The sequence below is a fragment of the Lepus europaeus genome, chromosome X (assembly GCF_033115175.1).
Source record: "Lepus europaeus isolate LE1 chromosome X, mLepTim1.pri, whole genome shotgun sequence".
In the NCBI taxonomy this organism is placed as follows: domain Eukaryota; kingdom Metazoa; phylum Chordata; class Mammalia; order Lagomorpha; family Leporidae; genus Lepus; species Lepus europaeus.
The window spans coordinates 60,747,313-60,760,768 of NC_084850.1; the positions used below are offsets into that span (position 1 = coordinate 60,747,313).

Consider the following 13,456-nt stretch of genomic DNA (forward strand, 5'->3'; position numbering starts at 1 on the left):
AGTGAGGATAGGGCCAAGTGTTGGGGTCCCAGTGGAATATGCTGCCACTTGGAATGCCCGCATCCCATATAAGAGTGCCTAGGATCAAATCACTCCTCCACTTTGGAGCCAGACTCCTGCTAACCTGCACCTTGGGACTCAGTAGGTGGCCCAAGTACTTGCATCCCTGCCACCCATATGGTACACCCAGATGAAATTCTTGGCTCTTGGCTTCATCTTGGTCCAGACCTGGGTATTTCCAGCATCCAGGGAGTGAGCCAGTAAATGGAAGACTGATTCTCTCTCTCTCCCCTCTCTGCCTTTTAAATAAATCATAGAAAAAGAGTAAGAAGAGAAGCTTTCTCTTACATATCATTCCATAGTGTACAATCTCTAAACCTAAACAAACGCAAATACAACTTTTTTTAAAATTACAAATATAAGTTTTTTTTTTTTAATTCCAGCATGGGTTATCTGGGTAGGGAGCTGATGGCTTGTTTTCATTTTATTTTATTTTTTATTATGTGTCTCTCTTTATTAGAAAATAACAACACTACTGGGGCCGGCGCTGTGGTGTACTGGGCTAAGCCTTCGCCTGAAGTGCTGGCATCCCATATGGGCACTAGTTCATGCCCCAGATGTTCCACTTCCGATTCAGCTCTCTGCTATGTCCTGGGAAAACAGTGGAAGTTGGCCCAAGTCCTTAGGTCCCTGTACCCATGTGGGAGACCCGGAAGAAGCCCGTGGCTCCAGTCTTCAGATCAGCCCAGCTCTGGCCGTTGCAGCCATTTGAGGAGCAAATCAGCAGATGGAAGACCGCCTCCCCTCCCCCGTGCCCCACTTCTGCCTCTCTGTAACTCTACCTTTCAAATAAATAAATAAATCTTTTAAAAAAACACTGATAAATCTTTTATTGTTTGTCCAAGTTTTGTAAAACAAAATGTGTGCCTATGCCTGAAAGAATATAAAGCAAATTGCTAATTATGGGCCCAATTTAAAAACTGGGGGAGCCAGCATTGTGCAATTCTTCTTTAAGCCTATATAAGTGCTGGTTTGAGTCCCAGCTCCTCCTCTTCTGATCCAGCTCCCTGCTAATGGCCTGGTAAAGCAGCGGAGGATGGCTCAAGTGCTTGGGCCCCTGCACTCACGTGGGAGACCTGGATGAAGCTCCTGGCTCCTGGCTTTGGCCTGGACCAACCCCAGATGTAATGGACATTTGGGGAGTGACCCAGCAAATGAGAGACACACACACATACACACACACATATATCTTTCTGTGTCTCTTCCTCTCTCTCTTTCTCTCTCTCTCTGTCACTCTGCCTTTCAAATTAAATAAATCTTTTTTTTTTTAATTTGAAAGGCAGAACCATGGAGAATCAAAGGCAGAAAGAGAGAGAGAGGGGTCTTCCATCCACTGGTCCACTCCCCAGATGGCTGCAACAGCTGGAGCTGTGCCCATCCGAAGCCAGGAGCTCAGAGCCTCCTCCAGGTCTCCCATGTGTATGCAAGGGCCCAAGGGCCTGGGCCATCATCCACTGCCCTCCCAGGCCACAACAGAGAGCCAGACTGGAAGTGGAGCAGCTGGGACTCGAACTGTCAGCCATATGCCAGAACTGCAGGCAGCGGCCTCACCCACTATGACACAGCGGCGGCTCACTAAATAAATCTTTTTAAAAAAATGATTGTTTGGGGCCAGTGTTGTGGTGTAGGACGTTGGGCTGCTCCCTGCAATGCCAGCATCCCATATGGACATTGGTTCAAATCCTGGCTGTTCCACTTCTGATCCAGTTCTCTACTTATGGCCTAGGAAAAGTGGCAGAAGATGACCCTATGCTTAAGCCCCTGCACCTACGTGGGAGACCCAGATGGAGTTCCAGACTCCTGGCTTGAGACAGACCCAGCCCTTGCCTTTGCGGCCATTTGGGGAGTGAACCAGTGAATGGAAGATCTCTCTATATATATCTCCCTCTCTCTGAAACTCTGCTTTTCAAATAAAAGAAATCTTTTAAAAAATTGTTTGGGGTGCTAGTAAAGGGAGAAATTAATTTCATTTTCTCACTTTATGCATTTATACATTGTATAAATTTGCTATAATGAACATGTATTATCATTCTACTATTTTCAAAAAAGAAATAATACTCTATTTTTTCCTGAGGCTAAAAATGCCTTTTGGCCATTGTGGAAATTGTAGAAAAATGTAAGGAAGAAACTAACAATCACAAAGGTTAACATTTTAGCATGGTTCCTTTCATGCATTTTTTTTGGCCATAGTTGAATTCATACAGTATAAAGTTTTGTATCCTGTTTTTCTCTGTTCAGATTAAAACATAAGCATTTTCCCGTGTTATGATAATATTTGTATAACCATTTTATACAATTCCAGTTGATGAATTAGCCATTTTATTTGAAGTTGGACATTTAGGTTGCTTCCAGCTTTCTTATATTAAAAACGGCTTTCTGATGAGCATCTTAGTAATGAAATCTTTGTCCGCATTTCTAGGTCTTTCCTTATGATAAATGCCTAGAAGTAGAATTAGTGAGTCAAGAAGTAGATTCCTGGAGCGGGTGTTGGGACAGTGGTTAACACACTGACTGGGACTCCTGCATCCCATAGTGGAGCGCCTGGTTCTAGTCCCAGCTCTGCCCCTGATTTCAGCTTCCTGCTAATGCCCACCCTTAATGGCAGCAGGTGAGGCCTCAGGCACTTGGGTTCCTGTCACGTATGTGGGAGACCTGAATTGTGTTCTGGGCCCCCAGTTTCAGCCTGGCCCAGCCAAGATTGTTGTGGGCATTTGGGAAGTGAACCAGTGGATGGGAGCTTTTCTCTCTCTCTCTCTCTCTCTCTTTGTCTCTCTCTCTGTCTTTCAAATGAATAAAATTAAAATTGTTATAAGAAAAGATTCCTCTAAAACAAGCAGATTTTCTAGACGTGGGATGAACAGAGAGAAGAGATTTGTATGAATAACAAGAGGTTATGTCAGTTTCTAGTCCTCCCAACAGTATATGAAAACATTACCATGCTGGTGTCTTAACGTTTTCCTCTTTACTACTAGTGAGATCAAACATTTTTCATATGCTTATTCACCATTGGTATCCCGTCTTTTATACACTTTTAGTTCATTTACCAAGTAGAATCTTGCAGATTTTCTTATCAATTTGAATGATCTCTTAAATGATATTAACCCTTTGTCTTATTAATTGCAAATGAAAATATTTTTCATAATCAGTTTTTTAAAATGTCTTGATCATACTTAAAAAAAAGGTTCATTGGCCGGCGCTGCGGCTCACTAGGCTAATCCTCTGCCTGCGGCGCCAGCACCCCAGGTTCTAGTCCCGGTTGGAACGCCGGATTCTGTCCTGGCTGCCCCTCTTCCAGTCCAGCTCTCTGCTGTGGCCCGGGAAGGCAGTGGAGGGTGGCCCAAGTGCTTGGGCCCTGCACCCCATGGGAGACCAGGAGGAAGCACCTGGCTCCTGGCTTCCGATGTTTAGATCGGCACAGCACGCTGGCCGTAGCAGCCATTTGGGGGGTGAACCAACGCAAGGAAGACCTTTCTCTCTGTCTCTCTCTCTGTCTGTCTCTCTCTCTCTCTCTCTCTCACTAACTCTGCCTGTCAAAAAACAAAAGCTCATTAGACTCCAACTACAGTTTTCAGCCTGTTTCCCCATGATTAGATTGAAGAGGTTTGACAAAACATCTACAGAGGCCATTTCAGCTTATCTAAATTTAGCTCTGGGAAAAAAGAAAATCTGTGTGGGCCTGATATAAAGATTGTTTGGCTCATTACACTTTAAAATGATTTGAGAAGATGGGGGTGGGGTGGGGAGGGCGGGGATGCAAGCAGTTTTTGCCAGAAATTTTTAGAATTCTGCGGTAGGAAGCTAATTCTCTAGTCAAATCTCTTGCATGTTGGGAGGGGGAGTAAACTACATGCACGTGAACAGAACCCTTGACGGAAAAGTACTGCTCTGGGCTGCAGATGTGTGCGTGGCTTGATTTTAATTCTTTTTCTCCCCTCTCCCTATCCTTTCTTCCGCTCCCCTCCCCTGGCCACACAAAAGGGGGGGGGGGGCAGCTAGATTAGGACTCTGAAGGGCAGTGACATTGAGGCCCGCTCCAGTGCAGTTCGCGCAGTAAAGCCCTGAATGAGCTACCGAGGAAAGGAGGGGCCCGAGAAAGCCAGGATCCTTTCAAGCTGCCGCCTTCGTCTGGACTTCAGCTCAGCGTATTGAGACGGCCCAGGGTAGCTAGACAGACTTTGAATCTAAGAGTGCTGCCAAAGAAATTTGGGATACTACTGTGCGGGGGGGGGGGGGTGGGGGGGGGCAACAAAAGCACAACAAGAGAATGTTGTTGGCTGATGCCTTAGTGACTAAGCAAATCAGTGACTGCAAAAGAGTTTATTTTCTGAGAACAAACGCAAAGTAAATCCAGTGATCCGAGCCGTTTGTCCAGATATTGGGAGAGTTGTCAAAACAGGCCTGTGCACTGACTTAAGCCCGTGGGTGTCAGAGCTCCCTGGAAAGTGAATGGAGTGCCCATGGTGGAAAAAGGAGTTCAAGGAATGAGTTTCCTGTTTCTTTGATAGTTTCTTTCTCTTGGGGGATGGCCTGAGGAAAATTGAGGGACTGTGAAGCCGGAGGAAGAGAAATGGAAGCTTTGTGTAGCGCTCACGGGGTGGAGGAGGGGTCCTCAGACAGAGGCCCCCCGCAAAGCCAAGGCTCTCCCAGCGAGTCGGTGTGCCAGGAGCAAGGCGGGGGGCCGAGGAAGGCTGCGCGCTGTGTCGCGATGAGTTAGACCACGGCGTAAGGACGGCGTGACGCCGGCGGGGGGAGCTCCGTGGGCAGAACTGAGTTGGAGGGAGCTCCGATCCACAGCCACCGAGGAAGGAGCAGGCTGGGGGAAGGGAATCAAGACCCAGAGGCTGAGTGTGTTGGGGGCGGGGGTGGGGGTGAGCCGAGCTGGGCCAGACTGAACAGGGCAGGGAGGCGGGGCGGGGAGGCTCCGCCCCGCCTGGCTCCGCCCCCTTTCCCGGTTCTAGTCCTCATCCGCCACTGAACCCCGCGCGCCACTAGCTTGCTGAGAGGGAGGGAAGTCAGCGAGTTCCGGAACCCTGCCTAACCGGGCCCAACCTTTGCTCCAGAGATCATGGCTGCCGAGGAGGTGGTAGCGACGGGCGCCGACCTGAGCGAGCTGGAGGGCGGCGGGCTGCTGCACGAGATTTTCACGTCGCCGCTCAACCTGCTGCTGCTTGGCCTCTGCATCTTCCTGCTCTATAAGATCGTGCGCGGGGACCAGCCCGGGGCCAGCAGCGACAGCGACGACGAAGAGCCGCCGCCGCTGCCCCGCCTCAAACGGCGCGACTTCACCCCTGCCGAGCTGCGGCGTTTCGACGGCGTCCAGGACCCGCGCATACTCATGGCCATCAACGGCAAGGTGTTCGACGTGACCAAGGGCCGCAAGTTCTATGGACCCGGTACGGCGGCCGGCGGGGGCGGCGCGGAGACAAAAGAAGAGGGCCCCGGCATAGGGCTGGGCTCGGGAGAAGCGAGCAGGGAGCGGGGCACCCCCGAGGGGGAAAGTAATGGCGGCGAGCCAAGGAGGGCGGGCGGGCTGAGAGCCGGGCGGTGGTGGCGGGGCGGCTCCTCACGCAGGCAGGGGACCACAGGCGCTCTCGAGGGCCTGCGGGCCAGTGAAGGGACGCAGATCCGGGCCGACGCTGCTAGCGCTGCGATAGGGATGGAAGACGGCGACGCTTGAAGGGAGGGGGGCACATCAGAGCGCAAGGGCCTGGGGTGGGGGGTGGTTTCGAGGGCAGCAGGTTTGGGGGATCTTGGAAGGACGGGTTGGTGTCGGGTCCGAGAAAGGAAATGAGATCGTCTAGAAAGCGCCAAGGAGGGAGATCCAGACTTGGAGTAGTCCCCAAAGCCAATGACGCCCGGAGCAGCCACGGAGCAATGTAAGGGTGTGGGAGAAAGCAGAGATGGGATTAGCAGCAGGTAGAAGCATTGTGCGTAGTGAGGAGTGATGTGTGTGTGTGCACGCGCGGTGTGCGCGTGTCTGTGTGCTATGTGTGGTGGGGGGAGGAGTGTGCGCGCGCGTTTGGAATGTGGCATGTGTGAGGTATGAGTCGGGCATGGGTTTGGTATGTGTGTGCGCGCGTGCTGTGTGTGGCAAACCGGGGAAAGCCTGCGTGGTGAACACGGGAGGCTCGGGAAGGGGGCTGGATGCGGTGGACAATGGTAACGTGGCAAACCAGTATTATAACACGGTATTTAGTCTACAGCAAGAGAGAAAGGACTAGAAGTCCCCAAAAATTAAAAGTGGAGGGAGAGTGATATGGGAGGATCCTGAGAAACAAAAGGGGTATGCTGTGAAAGCTGCTGCATGGGAGGATTTTGGGAAAAATAAGATTCCTTAGAAACAAGGTTTTCCTAAACCTGTCTGCCCAACAGAATCACCTGATGCATCTGACGAAAAAAAATAGATTCCCCGCTTCCCCCCCACCAACCACAGATGAGTCGGTAAGGGAGATCCAGGAATCTGCATTTTGACATGTGTGTCCCCCCCCCCCCCCCCCCCGTGAATCTGAGAAACAGCCAGCTTTGGAAAGTCTTGTTTTCTAGAATACTTGGAAAGGAAATGGGCATTCCTCTAAACACAGGGAGATCTAGGGGTGTGGTCTGGGAGGGGGAAGTAAATGGGTCATACCCACAACTTCTTTTACACCCCAACTAATCAAAATCAAATGTGTTAAGGCCCTTAATCCCACTTAGTTCTTTTAACTTGCCTACTTTCCGTAGGCCTGTAACTATCAAGATAATTTGAAAACCACATTACTCACCAGTTAAAATAAGGCCTATCAATAAACATAAACATGTGACTGCTTATTATTGCACTGAACCATAAAGTAGTGCAAACATGTGCGTGGAGCATTAGCATGACTGTATTTTGCAGAGTCATTGAGGGGAATGTGGGCCTGTGCAGGGAACCTAAAACTGGGAGTCTGGCGACATGCATTGTAGTCGTGACCAGGTCACTGGCCAGCTGTGTGACCTGGTGCAAAGCATTGTTCTCTCTGGGCCTTCGTTTTCCCTTTGAGAAATTATAGGAATGGCCCTGTTGTGAGATCCTTAATTCTCTACCCTGCACTGTCTTGAGCCAGCTCGTGAATATATGGTGGCATTATGGTGGAAATGCTACTTAATGCTATAAAAATCCCTAAAAATGGGCCCTTCTAGTGCTTTTTGCTCTCTGTAAGGCACTCTTGTAAGCCCTGGGAGTATAGCAGTAAGCAAAGTGTTTACATTCTAGTGAATAATACGTATTCGCCAAAGACTTTGAATGCTTTCCCTACATCTTCACTCAGTACTGTGAAGTGTGCTTCCGCTCTACCAAACCAGTGACACCATACTTTCTGAATTGGTGAGGTTCAAACCAGTGCATTTTGCCCATTACCAACCATTGGTGCTACAGTTGCTGCTACCATTTCCACCACACAGGCACATTTCCAAAAGATCCGTAAAGCTTTTTTTTTTTTTTTTTAACCTTCTTTAGTGAAAATGGTGGCATGTAATTAATTATGAATAAAAGCAACCATTTGTCTTTGGGTTCTTAATTGCATCTAAAAGTTGATCATAAAATTCATCTGATTTGCAAAAAGGAAAAAAAAAATCATGGAAGACTGAAGTTTCAGATGGCCAGGCTGTATTGAAACCTAATTCACTCATACTTGGCCTAGTGGTTACCTATCAACTTTATAAATGTTGTGGTTGCTATTCAATCTACCTTTTGGGAAACAACATGCTGTTTAAAGTGCACTGGATTCTTTTCATTTACTTAGGCAATATTTAAATAAGTCCAAACATCCACTTTAAGTACCTTCAGGTTTGGCGAAATGTCATTTTATAATAGCATTCTGAGTTTTACAGAGTGATTTTAAGGTATTGGTTCAGTTTTTTTTTCCATGAACATTTTAGTTTTTTCACAGTCTTGTCTTCAAGCCCGTCCAAAATGATAAGATGAAACTGATCTCTTCTGTTCCAGCTCCGATTTATTGACAGTGAAGGTTATGTAACATGCAGATAGGTTTTTGAACCATCGATTCTGATAACACGTGAACTGATTTCTGCAGATGTAATGAGTTAATGTTCAATCGGTTTCATAGCTGCAGATCTCTTTAAGATACCTTCAACTCATTAAAACATTTCAGAAAACATTTATAAGGACATGTTTTCATTTACATATTAGTGGTTGCTATCTCAAGAAACCATAACTCTCACTGATGTAGCCCAAGTGCCTAGAACAGAGCAAGGCGTCAGGTTCAATGTCCTGAGGTTAAATTCTAACCCATGAACTCAGTATTAGCTTGGGTTATTCTCTATCACTACCACTACCCCACTACCACCTCGGGAGATAACCATTTATGACTTTTTAATTAGCTATTTGGAAATCACAGGAGACTGATGAAAATAGGTTGCATTTCGATTTGGTTCTTTAAAAGTTGAATGACGACAGGTCTCTCAGTGTTCCCTCCATAATTATCAAAGTATCAATAATCACTAATGGTTTCAGAATGGAATTTGATATTCAAAAAGAGGGCCTTTTATGTTGATGGGTAAGGAAGCTGTTTTCTGTACTACCTAATAAAGAATTGGTCTTCGGTTGTGTTTTCTTTTGAAAGAGGGACCATACGGGGTCTTCGCTGGAAGAGATGCCTCCAGGGGCCTTGCCACATTTTGCCTGGATAAGGAAGCCCTGAAGGATGAGTATGATGACCTCTCTGACCTCACTCCTGCCCAGCGGGAGACCCTGAGTGACTGGGACTCTCAGTTCACTTGTAAGCATCTTTAAAATTGTGCACAGATCAAATTTCTACCAGTAATGGGGAATCGGGGCAGGACAATAGCTATTTCTAAGCAACCTGAAGCTTAGGTGCATTTTGATAGGCTCCTGAATCTTGGATGGATCAAGTTCACGGCTTGGAGTAATTGCAGAAGTGCTGAGTCACTTGCTATGATTGTATACCAATTTTCAGTTAGTTCTCTGGAAATCTGGGCTTCTGGGTTTGGACTTTTACATTTTTTTTAGAAGTTTGCAGAGATTCCACACCAGGATTTGGTGTTGGATGTATAGGGAAAGGGACAGTGACCCTCTTGGCTATAGAAAGGGGGATTTTTTCATAAGCCCTCTCTGTAGAGCCTGCTGTTTAAAAACAACCCACATCGCTGTTGAAGAATAGGAGATGTGTGTTCTGCAAAACAGCTTCTCTTTGAATCTAATTGAGCCTAACTATAGGCCTCATCTACAAATGATGCTTATAATCTGCCCAGCAACGATGGTGTCTGCATTTTTAGAAAGAAAGAAAAAACAGACACTTGTTTTGGGCTCATGTTATGGCTGAGGTCTTTGAGGGGAGGGAGGAAAGAGGGGCTAAGTTCCAACCTAAATGTTTATCACGTTAGCAATGTTTCACTGCCAAGAATTGGAACAATAACCTTTCCCAGCTTTTATGGAACAGCATATAAGAACCAAGATCATTTCTCTGAGGAAGATTTTTCATCTAAAATGTGGCTATTTACTATTCTATAACTAGTTAAATATTACATCCTCTTTTGGCTATATACAACCATTTTCTTTGAAACTAATACTGACCTTCGAGAGCATTCTTGGTGAATAATTAGCTAGATATAGCCCTACTTTTGAGTTTGGATCTCCAGCACACTAAGTTTAGCTTGCACGTGTAGAGGCAAGTCTTTTTACTATGAAAATGTAATTCAGCTACCTAACATAGTCCCCAGTGTTTTTGCATCCTGTGGATGCCATTGTAATGGTAGCGTCTTCTGTATGAAATCAGTGAACTGTAATTTTTAGCTTATTTTCTGGAACTTGCCTTTGTTCGTGGGAGAAAAAGTATGCTATGTTTCTCCCTTAAACTGAGGCTAGCTCTAAATACTGTTATGACACCTCAGCTACACCCAACGCCTGTGTGGATTCCCCTTAAGGCAGGTTTCCCAGGCACCACCCGGCTTTTATTTGCTTTGCACCTTCCCGAAGCACCCTAGGGACCTTTATGCTATGTTCAAATAGAGAAGTTCCAGTTGTTCCCAATGATTATTTCATACAAAAGCAGCTCTGGTTACCTGGTTAGACAGGTTGGCCACTCCTCTAATTCCTACCCATATTCATAAAGAGGAGACTTGCACATCTTAGCTTCTGCCGTTGAGACGATTAACCCTGCATTCCTTTAGCCGCATTAATGTGGTGTTGGCTGACTCCATCCCCTCTCAAGCGTTTACATTGGGGTTTACACTATTCTGTTTTCTCCTCTCCCGACTCCTTTAGCACTTCCTGTGGCTGCCCATAGGTTTTTAACTCATGCTGGGTAAAAGATTCTGTCTCCTGCTATCCTGGTATCCACTAGATTGTTATTCTTGCTCTTCACTGTCAAACTTGGAAGAAGTTGTTGTCCCTAGCCACTCCTTCATTTCCTCTCTGCCTCCTTCCTCCCTACAACATGACATGACTTCTTTCTCAAAAACTCTTTCTCCAAAGTTTCCAGGAATGTGCTTTTTGGAATATTAACCTCCAGCTTTGATCGCCTATCATGTGCCCCTCTAGGGTGGCTCCCTCTGCAGAGTCCCCATTTTGGATATCCCATTGGCACTTCATTAACTCATGTCAAAGTGTATGGGATCCCTCTTTTCCATTCCTATAGACAGCACCCTCCTCCTGGCTGCGATTCCTTCCCATCTGGCTCAGCACACTTGCCCCCTGGTGACCCTGCTGCTCGTCTCCGTGGCTAGAATCTGCCCTGTACACCACAGTGATAATATTGTTGCTGGCACACTGTTTTACCACGTCGTTCATTTCCCCACAAACCTTCCATGCCCTTTGGCACCTATAGGATGAGTCCAAACTCCTCATGCTGGCTTTCCAAATATTTCACAATATTTACCCACACCACTTCACCAACTTTGTCTCCTGCTTCTTCCAGCTCTGCTGCTGCCCACTGGCTCTCTTTGTTGCTCCCCAGATGGATTCAGCCTTATCCGTATACCCTTGTGCATAGTGGTTTTATTTTCTGGACATCTCCCTCCCCAAATGCTTCTACACATTTTCCCAAGTCTAGCCTCCTTCCATGCTCGAAGTGTTCTGCAATGCTTCTCAGTAACTCATAAGGAGGCCTTGCTCTTCTAGTCACTGCCAACACACAAGCAGTCCATTCTGACACTACGTTGCATGTTCATTGCTAGACATTGCTACCTGTTACACTTCTGCCTCCTGAACAAAGCAGTTATTTCTGCTGGCAAGGACTGTGCTATAAACCGCCCTTAGGCCTTACAAGAAACTTAACACACTGCTGAGTCTGTAGGCCTGTAAGGAATGTTTTCAAAGGCGTTAGGATAGTGATTTTTTCCAAAGCATGAAGAATGACCGTTTGTGTTCTCTTCCTCTACCTCCAGTCAAGTATCACCTCGTGGGCAAGCTGCTGAAGGAAGGGGAGGAGCCCACTGTGTACTCAGATGAGGACGAACCAAAGGATGGAAATGCTCGGAAAAATGATTAAGGCACTCGGTGGAAGCATATCTATTTTTGTATTTTGCAGAATCATTTGTAACATTACAGTCTGTCTTTACAACATGGTGATTTCGATATTTAGAAAAGTTTGGAACTTGCTGTACATTTTTTAATTAACATCGCTAGTGACACTGATGAAATTAACTTCTGTCTTAGGATGCATGGGGTGTTTATGTGTCACAAATCCAGAAAGTGAACCGCAGTGCTGCAATGCAAACATAAATGGAGTTTCTCTTCTATCTGTAGTTAGTACAGGCTGAATTTTAAGACCGTTTTTCGTGAGGAACAGTTAAGGCTGGGGTTCTTCCCCAAACAGGTGAAAAATGTTTGATGTGCACTAAGAACAAAGGATCAGTGTTTAGTCATGATGTTCTCTAAAGATAGAAAATCCCTCTGTTCTCAATTGACTTAACTGCATGATTTCTGTTTTATCTACCTCTAAAGCGAATCTGCAGTGTTCCAAAGGCTTTGGGATTGATTGAAAAGAGCTGCCCATAACAAAATGAAATCTCACAGCTGGGCTCAGTTGGAAAAAAACATATATGCTGTGCTTTGGGACTGCATTGTGGTCTCTGCCCTCACGTGGACCCACAGACGCTCTCACAAGCACAGTAATCTGCAGTTCGGATTACAACAGGATCTGAACATTTAAAAGAAAGCTTTGGAAAAAAAAAACCTAAGCTGGCTTGCCTATAAAACCTAAATATATGAAGACCATTATGGGACTATAGTCCCAATCCTTGTGTTCACGGTGGAGCCATGATTATTTGGTTTTTCAACACAATTTGACCTGAGAGAAGGGCGTACTGAATGGGAGTTTGTCCTAAGAGCCTCCATGCACACCTCTGAAAAATGAGGAAACAGTACATGTCACTAGCCAAGTGGTCCTTAAAGTGTATTCATAAGGTGACAGTCATTATGTTGTTCCAAAAGTGTAGTCACTGCGAAAGTAGTAGTCAGGTGTGTCTAGGCCTGTGATAGCCCTCCTTTGGTTAACACTAAACTTAGCTTAAGTAGACTCTACAGTTGTATGAATTTGTAAAATTGTACTATGAGCAACTAGTGAGGTTTCAGACTTATGTAATTGTAGTTAAATAGTCCTTGTATTTTCTTGTGAACTGTGTTTAATGGTTTTACCTCAAATCAAAACAAGATGAAGTGCTTTGTTCAGTTAATAAAATGATTTTACCCAATATAGTATGGTGGCTTAGTTTTTTAGAACTTATTATAAGGAACTAAATGCAATCACTTTACTTCAGCTCAAAATCCAGAATTAAATTTTTTAAAAAATATTTATTTATTATTTGAAAGGCGGAGTGACCGAGAAGGAGGGAGAGAAAGAGAGCACGCACTTTTATCCATTGGTTTCCAAACAGCCACAGCAGCCAAGGCTGGGCCAGACTGAAGCCAGAGGCCTAGAAATCCATCCAGGTCTCACATTTTTGGATGGCAGGGGCCCGAGCACTTGGGCCATCATCTACTGCCTTCCCAGGCACAGTAGGGAACTGGATTGGAATTGGAGCAGCTGGGATACAAACTGGCGCCCATATGAGATGCCTGTGTTGCAGGCAGTGGCTTAACCCACTGCCCCACAACACCTGCCCCCAGAATTTCATTTTTGAGTGCAGATTTTTTGTATTCAAAACAAGTCTATAAAGGGGCAAAACTTCAGAGCTCACACCAAATACCACCTTGTCCTGTTAAAAACTGATGAAATGAATTGCTTTTTCTGGCTCATCAAATGCTAACTTTTATCCAGAGCTTTGTAAACTAGAAAAGGCAGACCTGCACCTTGAAGTCTATAGCAAGGTTAATAAGGGGTAATGTTACATTACTGAAGGCATTGTCATTGCCAAGTGCTAAGGAAGGATTTTGTTTCTGTCTAATATATTGTCTGAT

The 13,456-nt window shown here is 45.8% G+C and overlaps 1 protein-coding gene across 1 annotated transcript; it reads left to right on the top strand.

Moving 5' to 3' along the window:
* The first annotated feature begins 5,031 nt into the window (after positions 1-5,031).
* PGRMC1 (progesterone receptor membrane component 1) lies at positions 5,032-12,750 on the top strand. Its single transcript, XM_062183440.1, has 3 exons — positions 5,032-5,453; positions 8,661-8,816; positions 11,443-12,750. The coding sequence occupies exons 1-3, from the start codon at positions 5,126-5,128 to the stop codon at positions 11,544-11,546; spliced, it is 588 nt and encodes a 195-aa protein (XP_062039424.1). The 5' UTR covers positions 5,032-5,125; the 3' UTR covers positions 11,547-12,750.
* The last annotated feature ends 706 nt before the right edge of the window (positions 12,751-13,456 follow it).

Bases quoted from the DNA above. Each gene is read 5' to 3' on its own strand.
- PGRMC1 (XM_062183440.1), top strand. From the start codon at position 5,126: ATGGCTGCCGAGGAGGTGGTAGCGACGGGCGCCGACCTGAGCGAGCTG. The intron at 5,454-8,660 runs GTACGGCGGCCG...TTCTTTTGAAAG, and splicing joins CCGCAAGTTCTATGGACCCG to AGGGACCATACGGGGTCTTC. The intron at 8,817-11,442 runs GTAAGCATCTTT...CTCTACCTCCAG, and splicing joins CTGGGACTCTCAGTTCACTT to TCAAGTATCACCTCGTGGGC.